This window comes from Tauraco erythrolophus, chromosome 9 (genome assembly GCF_009769465.1).
Source record: "Tauraco erythrolophus isolate bTauEry1 chromosome 9, bTauEry1.pri, whole genome shotgun sequence".
NCBI lineage: Eukaryota > Metazoa > Chordata > Aves > Musophagiformes > Musophagidae > Tauraco > Tauraco erythrolophus.
In genome coordinates this window covers 14,316,205-14,330,135 of record NC_141473.1, presented here as the reverse complement: position 1 = coordinate 14,330,135, position 13,931 = coordinate 14,316,205, and the positions used below count along the sequence as shown (strand labels likewise).

The following is a 13,931-nucleotide window of genomic DNA, read 5'->3' as shown; positions in this document are numbered from 1 at the left end:
AATTGCATGTACACGTAAGTTATAAGATATTCTGGGAAAACTAAATTTGGTGGTTTGAGACACACAAGTAGAATTAAAACAGTACTGAAAAAATTGACAAACAATAAACCAACTAGATCACAATTAAAAAGGTCAAAAATTTATTTTTCCTTAGGGCATATGAGGCAATGTAAACAAAATACAAACAAACAAAAAAAACCCCACAAGTCAATTCTTAGTGTCTGCAAGCATTTGAAGATAGAGTACCCTTTTCCCACCTCCCCCAAGAACACTGCAAGCCTGTTCAAATGGTAACAAACAACAATTCTGGACCCTGAAGGTCCAGTGAGTTTTGCTATGTCCCAAGTCGGGACTAAATTTCTCATGTAAGAAGGACACTGCATCTGTTTTATCAAACGCTTTGAAAAAAAAAAAAAGTCCAACAAAATATAAATACTACAAAGATCAGATTTAGCACCACCTTTGGTCCAAGCAATCAATGAACTGGGAGATGACAGGTACAGTCTGTTTAGCAAGTCCTTTCTGCCTGAGTCTTTGAAAACATTAGAGGTTCACATTGCAAGAACTTGTAATAACTCTGAGAAAACAGCCCTCAAACTCCAGCAGCCCCTCACAATCTCCCCTGGTCCTGCGCACACAGAGAGGAGAGCATCACCACTGTGAAGCAGTGCAAGCACCAGCAAACATCACTCAAAGTGTCTGGCAGAGCTGAGCTCAGTCCTGCGGGACACAGCAAACACTGTGCCAAGGGCCTGATCCTGCTTTGGCCTGGCAGAGCTCTGACTTCGGGTGTAGCTAAAGAACAGGAAGGGCAGTGGCACTGTGCATCCCAAATTTCCCTTTCCACCAGCATTTGCCACCCTCCAAAACCCAGACTGCAGCACCTGCATGCTGTCAGAGCGTGTGATGGCAGACGCCTGGAAGGAGCTGAAGTAGCCTAAATGCAAGTTATTTCAGAATATCTAGAATACGCAAATCAGGAGGTCTTACTGAGCGTAATTTACTCCAGGTCCTTTTTAGGCTCATCTTTTCCAATACATGGATGCCCATGTAGTTTTGCAGTGGTGTTTATACCTAGTTGCTGTGCCACTAGGCATAAATCACAATGATCTGTGACAATCCTAGGAAAAAAGTTAAGTTCATAAGGCACCTGGCAATATTTTACATTTATTGCAACCTCCTCCTCTACAAGCGTCCAGAACCCAATTTGTCTTTTCTTTTCCTCCAGGAGTCTTTGAGCAGTCTGAATTAACCATAATTAAACGCTGTTCAATTCCATGATAATACCAGCTCTAATAAATGCCTAAAGAGCAATGCCAAGATCTACTTTTAGGCACAGCAATCTGAAGTTTTTGCTCTGCATCTTCACACGCACAAACTCCGGAGACAATTTGTGTTTCTCACTCCCCATTGAGTGACCCATGCAGTTTTCAACTTTAGAGGCACAGACATGATTTAAATTCCTCAAACAAGCAATTGTTTTTACTTCACTGCTTCAGAATGTGCTGTTTTAGAGAAAAACCCCAAACCTCAATTGCTTTACATTTCTCTGCAGTTCTCCGAGCAAGCACTCAGGCATGGCCCAAGGCCCTTCGGCAGTCATGGAGAAGAGGGCAGCCCCCAGTCACCCACACCTGTTACATAAGCAGACACAGGCTGATCTGGCAATGTTCAAACCCCCATTTACTGCACTTGGCCTACGACATAACCATGAGGACAGCTCTGAAACCAGTTCTGGACTGGGCACTGAAGTCAAACAAAGTCTGCAAGTTCAGATTAGGGGGAAGATAATGTTTTGTGCTACTGTTTCTCCCCACCGACACATTCAGAGCAATGAAAACATCAGGCTATGATCATTTCATTAATTTTCACTGAGACAGGGATGCACTTCTTTTGTCCCAGTCACAGAACCAGGCCCACAGTACCTTATGTATCAGCTAAATCATCACAGGTCCCCAAGTGATCTGTGCTAAAGCTTGAGGGACATTTCTACAGGGTCACTTGGCAAAAAGGAGAGCTGTGTTTTCTCTACTGATAATGCACCTTTTGTGTTAGCCCATAGAGGAGTTACTCATCGTTGATAACTAGTACTCTAATCTGCATCAAATCTACCAAGTTTACAGGCAAACTCAGGGACCGGTCACAAAAAGGTCTTTGTTTTGTACCAGTTCAGACAGATTAGGGCATCTGATCCCTCAATGATAACTCTTGCCATCAATGGCAAAAGGTACTGTTGAGTGCAAAAAACAGTTTTGCTGGGTTTCAATTTTACTGGGATGACTGAGAAAGGCAAAATTTTCTATCGTGCATGTGATTTCCTTTTCTAGGAAAGCATCTCAGAAACTCAAGCATGTCTAGACCCTTGCAGGAGCTGTTCACTGTACAAACAGTTTGATGCAACTGGTCACCATCTTGAGTGCATTAAACAAAAACTGGACCACACATGAGGCCTGCAGTTATTATTTCTGTCTCTAGCTCACATTTGCCATAGGTATGTTAAGGAGCAATGTCGTGAATGTCAAAATAGCTGTCAGCTCCGAAAGAATTGATACTTGCCCAAAAGCTCTATCATCTGCGCGATGAACAATATTCACTCCACTACCTTCAGTAGAGCTGGATCAGAGGCCACAAGAAAATATGGTCAAAAACTGTTACCACAAAAAATGGTTTCCCCAGATTAATTTTCTTCCTCTCTTGGTTTAATTTACAACCCAAAACAAACTGAATGGACTCCTGCCCATAAACTTTCTCAAAAAGAAAAAAAAAAAGCTCTCAGCTATTCCTTTTCATATATACTGCAACAGAAACCACACCAACTTCGAGACCTTTTTCCAAGCAGAACAGACAGAATGGTTCCCATGTTAAAAAGAAAACAAACAAACAAAGACCAAAAAAAAAACGTCACCAACTTGACCACACACACTAAGACCAGCCACACATTTCTCTATCTCTGGTCACCGACATACTCTCCCAAACTCCCACCAGGTACATTCCCACGACCTAACCACTAGAAAATGGAGTGCTACACCAACACAGAAATGACAACAGCATCTATATTCAAGGTCACATTAAGAACATCGACCAATCAGGAAACCCACTGCAAAACCTCACTTAGACCAGGCCTAGATCGATTTTTTTTTTTTGACAAATAAAAATTTGGGACAGCAAAACCCAGAGGGGTTTCCAGTCCTGAGACATGCAACCGCTCTGCTAACGCAGGGGAGCAAAACTGCTCAAACAGATTTCAGCTTTTATTCAACAACAGGTTTAGGCTCCCAATAACTGACTATCCACCATTTCCAGAGATAATTTGGGCTAATTAACAGCTCTGGAAACAGCTACAAATGTACACATCCAGCTGAGCTGCTTTCAACACCCACCTCAAATTATCCGCATCTGAACTTTAGCCTAAGCAGCAATCAGACTGCTGGGAAAACTTCTGACATGAAATTTGGTATTGAGTCTTAATTGAGGAGGCTCATCTACTTGATTCTGCCCAAACATTGCAAGTAGAATAACGACCACTACTGCTGCAATTAAATCTGCAATAAAGGAATGGCACTGATGTTAACACGAAGTCAGCCAGACAGCAGAAATGCACCTACTCTGTACACTCTTGACCCTACAATACTCAGTTTGGACTCTCAGTACAAAAAAGTCACTGTAATGCTACACGCACTTTGCTTTTGCAATACTCCAGGTCTGAAATCACCATGAGTAATGGGCAAGTCTTTTCAGCAAGCCTATTCAGCATGCTGCAGAAAAATTCCTCCTAGAAACTGGAAACAATTATAACTTCCCCTGCTCCCAGACATGAAAATCCAAGACAGGAAATAGTTAAGTCAGCTATTCACTGAAATATTTAATTTTTTAAAAGGTTTATTTTTAATTCCTTTTTTATTTGTTCCAGTTTACCAATTGTTACAGGCTAAGTTCCAGTGATGGCACTATTCTCTTCTATCCTGCTTCTAGGAGATGGAAACAAACTGAATCTGGATGCTCAGGGGACCCAGAGACAGAAAAGAATTTGATGCCCTCCCAGTGTAAATCCTAAGGGTGATGATGGGATTATGTTTATTTATTACTACTTCCCTGGTGACCTAGAAGCAGTTCAAGAACAAGCTCTCAAACCACAAAAGAACTGTTTGCACAGAGAAGGCTGCCGTGTTGCTTAAATTTCAGACATAAAATACAGGGTCACTAACACAGCTTTGAAGGGGAATATCTGGAGAAGCCTGAAACATTTCTTTTAATATTAAATGTTATATTTTCAAAATTCTCCTACAGCGTCAAGTGATTCTCCCTCCCCTCTGTTTTTCTGCTCCACCAAGCAGGGACCCAGAAAGGCAGGTACCATTGTAACCAAAGAATCCTGAGCATCAGGGAAAGATGACTAAACCCAACATTTTCCCAGAAGTGCCACTAGCACAGGGTTATTTCACAGAGGGCCAACACGGGCAGACCTGGAACAGCAGTTCTTGCCTGCTCTGTCAGCTGAACCTCAGTATATGCAAACTCCCAGACACATAAACCACCTCAACTACAACAAACACATAACCCATGTTTGTCTTCCGTCGGTGGATCATTGGCTTCGGGATACAGATTGTCATAGTATATCATGGAGTGAAAAAACTCAAGTTTTCTCAATAACGAAAAATCCTAACACAGAGCAGTGGCATACTAAAAACCATCTATACAGAGAAAATACCTGCAGTGTCAGACCAAATAATTTATGACCTTATTAGAAACATCTTTTTCCTCACATTTTATCTCTCTCTCCCCTGCCAATATGGTTACCTCTTATTTATTTCCAAATTATCAACATAATTCCCATTATTTTGATTCAGTAACAAACAGGAGTCTCAACTCAGGACAGTAGTGGCTTATGCTGACAAGAACAGGTCTGTAAAACGCCAGTGTGAAGCTTTAAACCAAATTTATTTATTAAAAAAACAAAGAACAAAAAAAAATTGCACTCTCCAACTAGAATTAACGCTACCTTGATGCAAGAACAAATGAAGAACATTGTTGATGGGACCAGCCCAGCCCTGACATTATAAAATGGGAGAAATTAATTTGTTCTGCCTACGTCGGTCAGGTCCGCACACAGTGCAGCACAGCTTCACTCCAGGAACCACTGCGGAGCCCTAGCTCTGATGTGAGGGCACCCAAGAAAAAAAGATCCCCTCGTTCCACCCTTGGCAATGCATTCACATCCCACAAAACTGACACCCCACAGTAGAGTTATGGGTGGCTTTTTACAGATATCTGTGCTTTGCTCCAAGTTGGGTCTGAGACTGAGGAGAAAAAGCAGCAACAGCAACCTACATGCCAACCCAAAGTCAACTGACTGTAGGGGCTTCTGGATTCAGCCCTACATACAGTACTTTATTTGAAAATTACAGACAAACATGACTACTGAGCAGCACAGAGGGAAACAGAAATACAAGCACTGGGCAGAGCTAGCAGAGGCCATCAAACAGTTCAAGTGTGCAGACACATTCCCCATGCATTGCCGCATTGGCGGTCCCTGCTTCTACCACACAACTAAAAGCAAATGAAAATAAAATAACTTACACAAACTTTTGCTCTCAGACCATCATATTGGTACTGTTGGCAGCTATCAAACACTGCATTTATACACAGCACTTCACTACATGGCTAAATAGCATCTGAAGGTGCCAGAGAAGGAGCCACTGGTGATGGGAAGCCACCAGCAAATAGCAGCAAAGCTCCAGTTGGTTTTAAAAAGCTGCAAGACCTGCAGGGAAGTGGATCATGGCATGGCAGCACTGAGGGTCAGTGGTCCTGTGCACCCTTAAGAGGTGTAGGAACCGAGCGCACGGTGCTTGCTTTTGCTGAGAACGGTCCATGCTGAATGCCCGCAAGGTGCTTTGCTCTGCTGTGGGTCTTCTGTCGTGTAACCCTACTGATGCTCGTGGACTTCTTGCCAGTTTAGACAAGAGCACATGAAAGAATTGAGTTGGCTTCTCAAAACCAGATTAATTTGTAAAGTATTAGGGGTTTTCCTTTCAATTACAATTTCCTATTAATTACGATCATGTAATTGATACTCTTTCAGTACAGCTGCAGAATTCAGTTTTTCTCTTTGAATACAAAAGGTCTCTGGTAATATTAAGGCTTTTTGACAAACTTAAGAACAGCAGGACAAAAATTAAGCAGAAAGCTGAGGTACGATCCCTCTCCAGGGACATGAACTACAGCCACAGGAGAAGTACTTCCCAGAGCTCAGAGAATCAAATGCTCTGGCTTTCACATTTCTCTTGTATCTTATGAAAACAGTCCAGTTTTTCAAAGGCAGAAGATTTTGCTGCTACCTGGAAAGTCACATTATTTTGGACAGATGGAAGTTCTCTTTCCATTCAAATAGAACTTAAGACAAAACCTCTTTTGAAGAGCAAAGTTTCTGTCCAACTTTATTTTGGACCTGAGAGATCAGCCTCTGCAAGCCAAGAAATAAGAAATCAATACCCAAATCAGCTGTGAAATTCTGCAAGTGAGAACTAACCCAGACAAAATGGGGACTTTTTTTCTTAGGTTAACAGTAAAGAAAAAGAAATGAGGACCTGTAAAAATATTCCCATAGCTCTTGCAATAAATACAAGTAACAATACAGTATCAAAACTTGGGACTGCACCAGGAGAATTATTTTCCCTTCTGAAGTTAAGATCGATTCTGAAGCGTGACAGAGGACGTAACCAGCAGAGACATACCAGAAGACAGTATCATGCATGGATGACAGAGTGTTTCAAGCATAGCTCAGAAGTCCTCTGTAGATAAGGATGTTAATGAACATTCTATACATAATCCTGGCAACATGCTGCATAATCCTTACACTTTCAGTAACATGTGATGCTTTTTAAATGAAAAACAGCCATTCCCATCCCAAACTACCCCAACTATCAGTCCCTACCTACCCAAGGGTCCTGTTCTCATCCAGCTGCCCCCTCCCTTGCATTTCCTCTTCCCCTAAGAGTGCATGAATAGAGAATTGCAAACATTTCACACTGCACGTTCCACTCCAAGTCCTGGATGAGGGGCCTGTTTATTCTATGAATATTGCACTTATCCACTCATTGGATTTGTTTTTTTTCTCAAGAATGCAGAGTATTTGGGAAAAATATAGAAAAAATAGTAGGATACAACACAGGAAAATATGAGTTATTAACAAGCTAGCTATGAAGATCTAAAATTAAATAGTACTAGTTCTATTCTGTTAATACTAGTAATATGAAAATAATGAATGCTTTATCAAATTCCCTTGTTTTTCATATAAGATAAAAGCAAGTAACTTTCTTTTTAACTGAGGAAAGCAATGAATATATATTACAATAAAATACGATTCATTAAGATCTGAAAGTGATGAAAACAATTATATAATGCCTTCGTCAAACTTCATACCATCGTAACAGAAGGAGGTTTTGGGGTGCGTATCCACAAGGGCCAAGTCCATTTTTTAGCTATACCCGTGCAGACGTGAAATTCCATTTTTAAGAGTCTAACCGTAAGCCAATTTCAATCCTTCATTATTGTGTATTTGCTATTATTGTACACATCGATTTAAAAACTTCTGTCAATATATCAGTTAAGCATCCCAGCACGTGCCCATCGTATCTTTTATCTTGCCAAGTTTAGCTTGCAAGTGACTGGTACCTATGACTACACCCACCCATTGCAAGGCATGACAGCTAAAACAATTAACAGTAATTGCCTCCCACGGGGAAGGGCTGCTAACAAACCCATATTATTCTTGCTGTTAAGAAAAGTGTTTTGAAAGGGGAGACAAGGGAAACCAGGAATTAAACTTTTCAGGCATTATATAAACCTCAATAACGAACTCAGAAGTGCTCATTATTATTAAAGTTGCAGTATACAGCAAGACACAATTTTCACATTCTTAAATTTTGTTCTCTGGCATTGGAGTTTGGATTTTCTGCTGGTCCAAATTCAAGACTTTTTGGAAAGCACGGACAGCGGGTGAGAGCAACGCGGTGACAGCAGCCGCCTCTCCCCCGGAGGAGGGCTCCCTTCAGCTGCAAATGGCTTCGCTCAAGCCCTGCAGAGTTCTTCCTCTTCATCTGGTTCAAGAATAAACCAGAAGAAGAGAAATTTAAACAGTACTATTGATTTCTGCATTGAGTGTTCACTGAGGTGCATATTACATTTAAATATTGCTCTTGATCCAGTGTCAGTTTTGACAAATTTAGGAAATAAAGCTAAAGGCAACATTAACATTTTAGAAAAGAGCTAAAACACTTCTAGCACTACACTGTCCTCTGAGGCACCCTGTCAGGTTTTCCTGCCCTGTAGTCAGCTTTTCTGATTTAGCTTAAGGCCTTTCACTCTGTTTCACAGCTAACAGTGGAAAGGGCTTGCTATTTTGAGTATCAGTGGAGCTGACCAAAACGAGCTGCGCACCAATGGAAAAAATAATTCTTTTCCTGAAATCTCAGTTGAAAGAATCAAAAAAAAAAAAAGAGATCAGTGGGAGATGCTGTGACAACAGTAAGACGGGAGGGGGAAAAACTGCATTGGGGAAGTATTTGCTTTAAAAGTGCCCTTTTAAACAAAAGCAGTCAGAATAGCCACCAAATAAAAGAAGCCCAAACTGAAACTTTCCCATGGGGTGGGAAGCCCAGTGCGTCAGGCGGTGGCCCACATTCATTTCTAGCATCAAGTAGTTCATTAGTGCCCTGTCCTTTTTGCTGGTGCAAGTGAGGGCAGAGGGAGGAAGGAAGCCACGAGGCCTTTGAGATGGGATAAAGGAGCAATCGAGCCACAGGCACTGGGCTGCTGGTGGAGGAAACCCTGGCAGTACTGCAGGCACCCTCAGTCTGTGCCATCCCCTGCACCACTTGAAGCTCGCCAAACCACCTCCCTGCAAAAGCTAGAGCTGGAGAAGCAAGTCAGCAAGGTGGAAAGGGAGCTGCAGGACAGACTGACGTCAGTTACAGAGCTGGCCCACGTTTCACAGGCAGATCCTGAAGCTCTCACACTAACCCAAGCCTCACGGTGAGCCCACATCCATCAGGGATCAGTTTCATGCAAGGCACGCAGCAGGCAGGCACCGCAACCGTCTGCCAAAACCGACTTTGCCACCCCAAACCCTGCAAGGGCTCCTGCAGTTCAGAGGTGCTCTGGGCTTGGCTTTGCTGGATGCAAGTGTGAATATTTAGAGCAGTCTGGGCTCTCCTGACTGCGTGCTGCATTCCTCTCCCTGGATAGGGGCTCACGTCACGTCGCACTGTACTCAGAGAATTCAGTGGCTCAATGCAGAAGATCTGGGAGCTGTGCTTTTACATCCCTCCAAAGAGATGACCTAGTGGGAATGTCTTTAAACAAAACTTTAGAATATTTTAAATAATAAGTTAATTCTCAATAAATATGTGCTTCAAGAAAATGATAATTATATACTGCACCTTTAAATAATGCACTTAGTTCTCTGCATTGGCTTCCATTTTGGTTTTTTTTATTGTTAAAGTGCATTAATTCAAAATAATGAACCACTTCCGCATCATTATTGTTAAAATAAATCATAACAACATTAATACGAGTCACTAAGTCACTACTATTAGTACTGCAATCTAGCAGATAACTCTATGTATTGCTCTATTTAATACTGTCCAGCAGAAGAATATAATACTTCTATTATAATCTCACAACAGCTCCAGCAGTCTTTTACGGCTGCTACCATATTAGTACAACTAAAAATGGGGAGAAGTCTGAGAGACAGGGCCACAATACCTCAGATACACATCCAGTAAGATGTATCAAACTGGATCTATACGTATATATTATATGGTAAGACGTTAAGGTACAAAGAGGACCCTGCACACTGTGATACAAGCTGTTGTGCAGATATACCTCCTTCTCCTGCCACCACAATTTAAAAGGTATCTCAACCACATACCCTCCCTCCCCATTTGGATGCAGAGAGCTGCTCGAACCACAGCACTGTTCAGAGCCAGTTGTGGCACCTGGATGTTGTTTCAGCTACCAAAAGGACATCAGTCAGGTTAGCTGTAGGCAACTCTCTCGTCACCATGGAAATTAATAAAAACCCCAAATTACACACACACAAAAAAAGACAAGAACAATGTATCAATTGTGTAAATTTTTTTTGGCAGAGAAACATCCCCAGTAACACATGATATTGTTGTGCTATTTTATGCAGCCCCTTGATCCCAGCTATTTTAAAGTCTTTATAACCCTTACCTTCCAAGCCAAATCAGTATGGTGGAAAATAGGGCATATATCATTTTGTGTAAACCAGTAGTGAAATTGTCTGCCCCCTCTCCCTTAAAACAGATTTACAATGCTGTCTATTATTTAAATGAACTAGATATTGATCTTGAGTGATTAACAAGGCTGTTAAAAAAAAAAAAGCACGACTTCCTCGAGTACAGTAGAGATTCAGTCAATGATGCTTACAGTACAAGAGTTGGCTACCTCACTAATAACTCCATATTTCTAGCCTTTTCCAATGGATGCCTCTTCCATTTCCCACCACACTACCTGCACCGTGTGCCTAAGAAAGGCAAACAGAAATGGAACTAGAAGAGGCAGCTTCCTGGTTAGATGCACTGTAGACCTAATTGCTTTGATATTAAATCTCTGAGCCTGAGAAGCCCAGGCACACTTTCCAGTACAAATGTACTTTTTGGATTCAAGTGGGAACAGAAACACATATTTGGCTCCTACTTCAGTTTTAAGTCTCTTCTGGTAAAACAAGACAAAAAAATTAAAGTAAACCCAGAATGCACAGAAAAGACAAAACCAAAACACAGAAAAACAATTCCCCAAAAATATACAAATTAAGGATGTGCAGACTGAGTTTGATGGCTTTCCCCCCCCCCCCTCACTGTAAACACTGATGTTGCAGAAGGTTACGGCTATTTCTAACTAATACCTTGGTGAGCCCTGCCAGCAGTCAGCACGCTTGGATTCGGACCAGATTGCAAAAACAGAAGTAACACATTCGACAGCTTTGTCTTTAGTGTCTTAAGGGACTTTTGTAAAATTTGATATTATGACAAGTTTTGAGAAACCCAACTCTGGGAAGAGAATCAACCAGGATCACCTGGCAGGAGTCAGGAACAGAACTAAATGTGAAGCCTACAAAGTAACCAATGTGCCTAAGCATGGGGTTTGTAGGTTTGTTTTTACAAGCACCAAGTAGGCATCGCTGCCCTAGAACACCTGAAATCCCAACTCAAAGAACAAGACAGAACAAAAGGAAACAAAAAGCCCCCAACCAACACCACCTGATTGCCTTTTCCGGTGAGTTTGCAGTAACAACAAAACACAGCTGAAGTTAGAGACCAAATCTCTCCGTGATGAAAAGGCTCCAGCTCTGGACCAACCAACTGTTGAGAACAGTAAAAAAAAAAGTGAACATCTCCAAAGGATTAGAGTCCCTCTGTGTTCCTGAAACTTCCATTTGCTTCTCACTGTAAGTTGTAGAAATGCATCCAAAACTCTTGGGTATTCCACATACGGACAAGAACGAGGAGAAAGGGAGCCAAGATTGTAAAACAGAGTTTGGCACAAAACTCCCCAAGTAGATGCATGTGTATTTCTCTCTCACAAAAGGCACACATTTGGTTTTCTATCAATAATGGGAAAGATGGGATGTCATACCCTGTTACACATACAAGATTATTAACAACTTCACAAAAAGGCATTTGACTATGCTGCATCTTCCTTATAGTTCCTTACGACATGTTAACCTCACAAACCTCTCCAGAACATGGTAGATTTGTCCTCAGCATAGACTCCTTTGTCCCTTTGTACTAACTGAGCATAGGAAAACGTCTTTTTGTGTAGCAATTGTTTTTTCCACATGTACACAGCAAGAACAGTATAAATTAGGGAGGTTAAACATATCGCAATATTAGTTCTTTTTCTCCAAGTAATTTGAGGGCACCCAGCCTTTAAATGGCTTCACACCATTCATGATCTGGCAGTACCACCAGCCATTTGGGTTCCTTTCGAGGACTTCCATGCAGACACCTTCCTGAAACCCTGCAGTCTCCTCATCCCCTTCATAGTCTGCAATGGAAACATAGATGTCCTTGAGATTGTTGTGGATAAACTGGGATTTCTCAATAGGCTTTGGCCTGACTGTGGACACAGGAATCCCATTCCTCTGGGTTGGGAGGTTGGAGGTGGTCTCTGAGCCCTCTGTACCCGACCGCTCAGGCTGCTTTCCCTTCGCATCACCAGGCTGTGACCACGCATTGCTGAAGGAGGAATTCCGACGGACGGTTCTAAGATGATCTGTAGTTGTTAAAGACTCATTTCTGCGCAAAGAGCATGACAGGTTGTTATCCTTTGGTGGTGCAGACACAAACACTGACTGTGGTCGGACGGCAAGTTGCCTCACACCATTCCTCATTTTGACTGGCCCTGATGGTTTTGAAAAACCACCAGGTGGTTTGCTTGGGATGGGTGGTGTTGCGCGTTTGCTCTGGTTGATGGTGTTCAAAGCCTGAACCCTCTTCTCTATCTTCTCTAAACTGTTTGACTTGTTTTCATTTTTCCTGTTCCTGGCAAATGAGGCATCGGTCTCTGCTGATGTGGTTTCTCGCTGGTTATCAGGGAGGGCCAAATAATGGGAAGGAGCCCAGCCTTCCGCTTCTCCGTATTTCAGGTACCACCACCCACTAGCTTGCTTTTCCAGAACTTCCACTTCTACTCCTGCTGGGAAGCAAATTTCAGAATCCTGTACCTTTTGGTATGAGTCAGTGGTCACATAGAAACATCTGGAGTCATTTTCTTGCTCAGTTTTGGCTGGATGACTAGAGCAGAAAATGCCACGGGAAGGAGCTGTAATGAGATCAGCCGAGCTCCTCCTAACAGGATCATCTTGGCTCTCAGAAGCTGTGTGTGGGGGACTCTCAGACTCTTCACTTCTTGAACCTTTAAGTCCACCTCTGAGTTGCCCAGTTGGCCTCAGCTGACGCCTTAAAGTGCTGATATCCATCTTTTCTTGGCTCTGAGATTCTGCCTTGTTCAGGAAGGGTTTGGGCCTAACAATTGGCTTTGCTCTAATAGAGGGACTCTGCCCAGGCTCTTTCTTCATGCCTATTCTTGGCACACTACGTAAGCCAACATCTGAAGCTGACCTTGGTTTTGTCTCCTCATTCCTGGAATAGTGACATTTTCCAAGATCGGGCTGGATGTTTTTGTCCATCTTGAGCTTCACAAGTGATGATTTAGGAGAGCTGGAACATGGAGAATTCCTTCGGATTAAGGAGAGAGAGGAGCTTTTCTGAGAATCGGAGTCTCCACTAGATTCTTTATTGGAAAAAGTATCTTCCACATAACGCCTGAATCCCTCATTCTCATAGATGGTCTCTTCTTCGTGAGCAACATCTTCTGAAGACTCTCCTACTTTGAATTTTGTTTTCTGAAGTGATGAGACAGAAGAGGGCTTGAGGGGCTGAAACAGTCGTTTTTCAGGAGTTCCCTCTTCACGATGACTTTCACTCACTTCACACTCCGAGTCAAAGCCAAAGGCAGGCACATCATACTCAGGTTCTTCGTATTTCAGCTTGTGGGGAGAGTCCTGGGTATCTCCTGAAGAAACCGTTCCAGGAGTTGTTCCTTCTTCAGAGTCTTTGGGTTTACTGGGAGGTGCTGGGGGAGGAACTTTGGGGCGGGTTAAAGTACTGGTTCTCCTGTTTAAATTCGGCTTCTTCCTCTTGTCAATGTAAGACGCTGGAGCCCATCCTTCCTTCTCTCCAATCTGCACGTACCACCAGCCACCAGAATTCTTTTCTATAACCTACGAGACAACAAGGAACATGTTACTTAGACAAAAATCTCAACCAATTGCTTTCCACTCCTCCCCCTTCAATCCAATCCCCTGCAATAGCCAAATATTACAGTTTTTCCAGCTGCACTGT

At 42.4% G+C, this 13,931-nt stretch overlaps 1 protein-coding gene across 3 annotated transcripts in view; it reads right to left on the bottom strand.

The window, feature by feature from the left end:
- Positions 1 to 11,914: 11,914 nt before the first annotated feature.
- SH3PXD2A (SH3 and PX domains 2A) overlaps positions 11,915 to 13,931 on the bottom strand; it is a 261,074-nt gene continuing 259,057 nt past the window's right edge. For all 3 annotated transcript variants that reach the window (XM_086616386.1, XM_086616387.1, XM_086616389.1), the window contains one exon: positions 11,915 to 13,810. In XM_086616386.1, the coding sequence (XP_086472512.1) occupies positions 11,915 to 13,810 (1,896 nt within the window). The remainder of the gene's footprint in view (positions 13,811 to 13,931) is intronic.